This window comes from Triticum aestivum, chromosome 1B (genome assembly GCF_018294505.1).
Source record: "Triticum aestivum cultivar Chinese Spring chromosome 1B, IWGSC CS RefSeq v2.1, whole genome shotgun sequence".
Lineage (NCBI taxonomy): Eukaryota > Viridiplantae > Streptophyta > Magnoliopsida > Poales > Poaceae > Triticum > Triticum aestivum.
This window is the reverse complement of record NC_057795.1, coordinates 6,471,568-6,478,569: the sequence shown is the minus strand read 5'-3', so window position 1 is coordinate 6,478,569 and position 7,002 is coordinate 6,471,568. Positions and strand designations below refer to the sequence as shown.

Below are 7,002 nucleotides of genomic sequence, written 5' to 3'. Positions count from 1 at the left end.
TAAGACCTCTTCCAATGCAAAGATGCTTAGATTGGCCACAATGGGTAGTAACATAGACTAGTAACATGCACATGTTACTAGTCTAGTCTATGTTAGTAACTCTATAGTGGGCAGTAACATATGTGTGGTAACATGCAACACTTCATTTATTAGGCTATAGACTTATTTTGCCTTGATATATGTGATATTACTCATACTACTAGTAAGTAGCTATGTTACCGCTTTCCTCCATTTCTTCATTTATTGCTTGCCACATTATCTATTTTATCTAGATATGTATGATGTTACTACCTATGTTACTTCAATTGTGGGCAGTCTTAGATGAGATGCTAAGTGCATTAAATACCTTAGCAACTCATCTCCCCAATGCATAGGTGCTTACTTGTTGTTGCTAAGCATACTTTATTTAATGAGTTAGCACCTAAAGTCTTATATACATTAGTCAAATTGTTTCATTTAAGTGGTTTGCCTAGATTCTCGCGTTTGTATTGCTTCTTCCTGAGGTCATCAAAATGCTCTCTCCCCTCATTAAATATTGTGCCATGTTATTTTTTCGCTTATGTACTCCCTCCGTCCGGGTGTATAAGTCATTTGCGTAGTTCTAGGTCATCGATTTGAGAAATTAAATATGTGTTATATGTCATGAAAAGTATACCACTAAATTTCCACACGGATGTAGTTTCTGAATATATATTTTTTGTCACATATAATACAAATTTAGATAGTTAAATTATCGACCTAGAACTACGTGAATGACTTATACACCGGGACGGAGGTAGTAGCATGCTTGGTACCTGTCCACCGTGGAGCACTGTGAAGGGCCTAATGTGACTTATGCACCGATACAGATGTAGTAGTACTCCGTTCCACATGATACTTGAGCTTCATCTTTAATTCTAGTATCTGTCTGTCCTGGTTCTGGAGCCAAAGTTTGCTTGGAATAAAGAAAGAAACCAACATGCATGCATGATGTTTGCCTTTTTCTTCTCGTACGCTTAGCACAGGTCCGATATATCCTGCAGAAGAAAGACGTGCAGGCCGCAGGGCAACACCTTCCCCTTTACAATTAATTAATGCAGTGGCGGCACCAAAGAGAGAGATGCGTACAGTGCGCTATGCTCAACGAATGCTGTACATAGTATATATATATACGCATGCATCCGTTTGCATATACAGAGAGGGCCAATAAATCAATATAGCTAGACCTGGTGAGGAAATTCAGGCCTCACGGTCCGGCGACAACGAGAAGCTGCTGGGCGAGCTACAGGACATGGCGGCGCGGGCGGTCGACCTGGAGGCCGCGAGCGAGAGGGACACCCTGCTCCACCGGACGGCCGCAGCCGGGGACAGCGAGAGCTACCTCCGCTGCGCGACAATGGCCTACGGCGCTGACAGGAGCCAGTTGCTCGCGCGTAACGTGGGCGGCAACACGCCGCTGCACTGCGCCGCGAGGGCCGGACACATCAGGATGGTAAGATACCTCATCGACCTCGCTAAAACGGATGAAGAAGGCGGTGAGAGGGCCAGGGCCATGGTGGGGATCGGGAACAAGCGCGGGGAGACGGCGTTGCACGAGGCCATTCGCTCCGGCTGCATGGACATGGTCTGAGTTATATAGTTTTTGTTTTAAATATATAAGTGGAAATCAGGGCTCCCCCATTTCAATTTTTTTCCTCGTAAAAAAAAATTGAAGAGACAAAACAACCATCATCCCAAGTAAGCTCTTGCATGTCTGAAATGCACGCACACATTACTGTTATGCAGGAATGGATGGTCCGAGAATTGATGTCGGTTGACAATCAACTGGCCCGCGTCGATGCATTCGATGGTACTTCGCCACTCTTCCTAGCCATCTCAACAGGTTATTACTCCCTTGCTCGTTCATTGTACGACAACTATGACAAGGCATTGTCCTACTCTGGCCCCGAGGGGCAGAATGCCTTGCATGCTGCTGCTTTCCACGGGTTTCGACACGGCAAAGGTGTGTACACACCTACTCTTAATAATTATCATGTAAACATTTCAAATGGTATGTAGACATAATTTAAAGTGTAGATTTACTCATTTTGCTTCGTATATATGTAGTTAGTTGTTAAAACCATAGGCGTCTTGTAGTCGACGAGAATGTCTCCTCCCATTAAACGCACATCACCAGAATCCTGAAGGATGCGTGGCTTCGGTGGAACATCTCCTCCCACTGAAGACTCATAGTTATTGTCTTTCACGCAATTTGAGTTTTTGCATAGTCGAGGACCTGTTAAGGAAATGATTCAGAATTTATTAAGCCACATATGGTACATCATGTACCATGTGTATAATTTCTTATCACATTGAATGAGCTAATTTATCAGATATCTCAATGTGAAATTTCTTAAAAAGTTGCATTGGGCTTCAATATTTCTAGATTATTATGCATATATCTTTTTGTGTGTTAAAAAAGAAGATGTATATAAAGTTAAATATCAGCTCCTCGATCATGTTTGTTCCTTTTCAGTTGTATCTTATATTTAATATGAGAGTGTATCCGAAGACAATAGTAGTTAATAATGGGAGCATGAATAGCCTATATTTGTAGTCCTTTATTTTATTTTATTTTACATGAAAATGACTTTCTGTAGACCTCTATTTTGCTTCAGAAAGTCATTTTCCTGTTAAGAACATCTCATGGCTACTTTGGCTAGTATAACATTGTTGGGCGGAAGAGTAGAATAATTTATTCCACACTCATTTGAAACAGGGTATTTTGTATCTTGACTTTTGTATCAATTGTACGATGCACTAGAGTTGTATCATAAAAACAAATTCAAATTTGTAAATTTCTCACAAAAAATGTTTACGTGGGTTGAAAATTCAAGGAAAATAATCGTGAATTTTGAAAACTTACTTTGACGTTGCTTTTACTTTTAGCTTTCTCTAATGTCTGAATACTAATATAACATCAGTAAACCAATAACTGCAGGGATGACAAAACTGCTACTCGAGTGGAACCCGAATCTTGTGAGGCAAGCAGACGACTCTATAAGTACACCGTTGCACTTCGCTGCATCAGCAGAAGATTCCACGTTGGAGTTATTTCTGCTTGTCTTTCCTGAATGGGACTTCCAATCGGCCCTCTCTGTTATGCTACCAAAGGAATGGGTATACCGGTTCTATAGGTGGAGGGAGCACCCAACCTTTCTACTTGTTGATGCTTGTCCAAATCTATCATTTCAGCCGGATAGGAACGGGTTGTATCCGGTGCATGTGGCTGCCTCGGCAGGAAGCTTGGTGCCCATCGTCATCTTGCTCCGCCGTTCTCCTGACTGCGGCCAACTGCGTGATGCTCAGGGAAGAACCTTCCTTCATATCGCCGTCGAGAAGAAGATGCTTAAAATTGTGCAGTTTGTGGCCCGCAGGTTAAAGTACAAGGCCATCATGAACATACAGGACTACAATGGGAACACCGCCTTGCACCTAGCTGTCGTCGAAGGTAACTGGGATATCTTCAGAATTCTCGTCGGGAACATGCACGTCCGCTTAAATTTGACAAATGAAAGTGGCGCAACTCCTATGGATATTGCGCTCTGCAATGCTCCTCTTGGATTCTATTTTGGACGGGTAATTGCTCTTACCGTGTGTGAACTCTAATATTTGCCTATTGCTTCCTCGCACATACTCTGTGAAAGAACTGATAGATAAATGCCCGTGATCTAAAATAAAATAGGATCTCACTGACAAATTCTTCTTCTGTTTGTTTGTTCTTACGTGCAGCATGCACGACATCGAATACTTATGAATCTGACCTTAGCCAACGCTAAAAGGAGCTTCTACCGGCGCGACCGCTTCCTGGACCAATATGGTCCCAAGCTAGACGAAGCCGAAGAGTCTCAGAAAATAACGACGTTCGCACAGATTGGTGGCATCGGCTCTGTTCTGGTGGCGACTGCGACGTTCGCTGCGACCTTCACCATGCCCGGCGATCCAAGCAACACTGGTCCGAATACCCTAGCCAATGGCAAAGGCGGCTCACCAACGTTCGCCAGCTTGTACGCCTTCCGCGCGTTCATCATCTCCAACACCCTCGCCTTCATCTGCTCCACACTGGCCACTTTCAGCCTTGTTTACACCGGGGTGGCCACGGTGGACATACAAAACCGGATCAAGCTGGTAGCCTTCTCCATGGAGCTGCTCAAGGGTGCGGCGAGAAGCTTCTGCGTCACCTTCGGGTTCGCCATCTACATGGTGCTCCCTCCCGAGGTGGCTCGTGTGAGTGGGACTGACATGGCGGCATGCGCCATGATGATCCTAGCATTGGTGGACGCGGCTTGGGCCATACTGCCCATCGTGACTGATACTACAATTCTTCTTAGTAGGGAAGACTGGGGTTCCATGACCAAGCGACTGATCAAACTAGGGGCTGGAATCCTAGCAAACATTGTGTACGTATTATGGCCCTACATCGTCATCTTCGGTCTGGCGGCCATCAAAAAGATCAGTGGCAGCAAGGTTTAAGACATCTCCTGATTTTTTTTTCCAAAAGAGAGGTCCCTCTCCGGCTTCCATTAGAAGAAATTGTTAGCAATAAACCACGTGGGCATGCCCAATGTAGGCCCCCACGCAAGATTTGAGCGATGTCGGATAACAAATGCATGTTGCGTCACATCCGACCAGTGTTTTAGGGTACTTTCCCCTGGAAAACCATAGAAAATGCATGGAGTGTCGGGAAAGAATAAAAGTTGAGACCGATGCGTGGCATGGTGGTTGTAGTGTGAGGAAAAAGCCTATACCCGTTGGGTGGATGTGGAAAAAAAATTGTACCAGAATGAATAGGTAAAAGCAAATTAATTTTATATATTGAAAAAAATACATCAGTGATAAGTGCTCTCCTTTTGAAGAATATGCACTCTCGATAGGAACCTTTGCCAGTTCGGAATTGGCAAAGATCCCTATTGACCCTGCATATCCTCCAAATAGAGTGCAGTGAACACCGGTGCTTATAAAATATATGAAAATGAGGTAAACCCCCCACCGCCTGCGTGAGGTGGGACGAAATAATTATGGGCTCTTTTTTTTTCTTAACCACGTCGCTACGAAACACCTGCCGCCAGCACGAGGTGGGACTAAATAATTATGGGATTTCTTTCTTAACCACGTTGCTATGAAACACCGTCCGCAACGCTAACCGATGCGCTCATAGGCATCCATGGTCCCGTCCCGCTAACAATGCCCCCGTGATTTGCGCGCGCGAAGTGCCTAGCCGACGTGCATGGGATTTTACTTTTTCCGACGCATTTACATTCCTTCAGGCCCTCCATCTCGCCGCCACCGCAATCTAGCCCTGTTGCCCCGCCATCCATACGCCGCCTGTCCCCGTCCACTCCTCCCGCAGAATCCCCATGACAACCCCCTCCCAAGACCATTACCACGAATGGTGGCCGTCGTCCACGCCGGCTATAGCATTCTCGCCGCCCCGACCGCCAACGCCAAGGCCAACGCCAATGCGTATAAGTTTTGTTTTGTGCTTATATATAAGTATAAAAAACCACATGTTAGTTGCATGGTATGTGACAAAAACTATTTCATGCAGTATGGACATCGACGGTGCGATTGTTCTGTTGAGATGTGTGCTAGCCTAGTTGATAATCTTTCTCCAAGTCAGAAATTCAGGTTTTATGAAACAGATATGCACGGCATGTTACAGATAATCATGCATGATTTTTTGCCTCACGTTTTGATGCAAGGTTACAATCCAAGTAGTAAAAAATCATGATCCAAGAGACTTCTGGAAATAAATGCCTTATTTAACTACGGCATGATGATGTGTTCTCTATATTTGGTTAAAAAAAATCAAGGAGTGGATGTTTTTAGTTTTTTAGTATGGAAGGAGAAAAGGCAATGAAAAAATAGCAGTTAATTTTGTTAACAAAAAAAATTGTCAGATCATGATTGATGATCTGATCGATAAGATTGTGAGGAATAAAACCACGGATGATGACTGTTCAGATGACGTTTCTAGTTCTGTTAGGAACTATAATTGCAACAATCTCTCATGAATACGTTCTGAAGAAGTACTATGCATTAGTGCAAGATATCAAGTTCATAAGGAAGTTCAACTGGAACGCGTTCACTTCTGCAGGTATGTTCTATTTATTTATTTTAACTTATTTTTTTATACAATTTTATTCAATAACATGTTATTTAAACAACTTCTATGTTTTGCAGTACCTATACTGGGAGAAGGTCAGCCAATCACCGGTCTGAAATATGATCTGTTGTTGTTGTTGAGCCCGCTGATGAGGACCTGGAAGGAAGATGCACCGGTGAGAAGAGATAGTTATGACTACGATTATGGTCGTGGTGTTGGGATGGTAATCCGACTAGTCTTGTTTGATTTTAAATTTGCAATGTGCAATTAATTGTTAATATGATTTGTATGTATAATTTTTTTATTTTGTAGATCGATGACAACATTACAGAGAAAAACAGTTCGCAAGAACGAGCTAAAAAACCAAGAAAGTTAGTAGCAAAAAAATATAACGTTATTGCAAGGAAAGAAGAGGGCGGTACATCGAAGGCTTCCGCGAACCAGAATCCTATTTGTGGATGGATTTTGAATGAGCTGAATGAGCTTCGGAATGAAATGCTTCGTTTGCTAGAGTTAGGCGCACATGTGACACTTCAACATGTCAGTTTAATGTCCTGCACAATGTCCACCACTGTATTGAACAACTAAGTTGAATGAATGTTTTCTTGCAGATGATGATTGAGAAATGAACAAAACTGGTCACTACAAGAAATATGTCAACTTGCAACCATCACTATTGGTCGCTAAAAGGTCACTGTTTTTCATTTGCGACCTTTTTGTGACCAAAAACAGATGGTCAAAAGCTGGCCGTCGTAAACTGAAATTAACGACTTTCTCTGTGAGAAGGTCGTAGAAGGTAAAATTGCGACCAAATGAAAAGGTCGTTAATTACAATCAGCCCGGTCCAATTCGGTGTTCTACATGGGTCAGGCCCAGTA

General features: G+C 43.2%; 1 protein-coding gene across 1 annotated transcript; it reads left to right on the top strand.

The window, feature by feature from the left end:
* The first annotated feature begins 1,270 nt into the window (after nucleotides 1-1,270).
* LOC123075489 (ankyrin-1-like) lies at nucleotides 1,271-4,491 on the top strand. Its single transcript, XM_044498082.1, has 4 exons — nucleotides 1,271-1,603; nucleotides 1,765-1,981; nucleotides 2,960-3,597; nucleotides 3,751-4,491. Exons 1-4 carry the CDS (start codon nucleotides 1,271-1,273, stop codon nucleotides 4,489-4,491), a joined length of 1,929 nt encoding a protein of 642 aa, XP_044354017.1.
* Nucleotides 4,492-7,002: the final 2,511 nt, after the last annotated feature.

Coding starts and splice junctions, on each gene's coding strand:
- LOC123075489 (XM_044498082.1), top strand. CDS start 1,271: ATGGCGGCGCGGGCGGTCGACCTGGAGGCCGCGAGCGAGAGGGACACC. Junction 1,604..1,764: donor GCTCCGGCTGCATGGACATG/GTCTGAGTTATA, acceptor ACTGTTATGCAG/GAATGGATGGTCCGAGAATT. Junction 3,598..3,750: donor TTGGATTCTATTTTGGACGG/GTAATTGCTCTT, acceptor TCTTACGTGCAG/CATGCACGACATCGAATACT.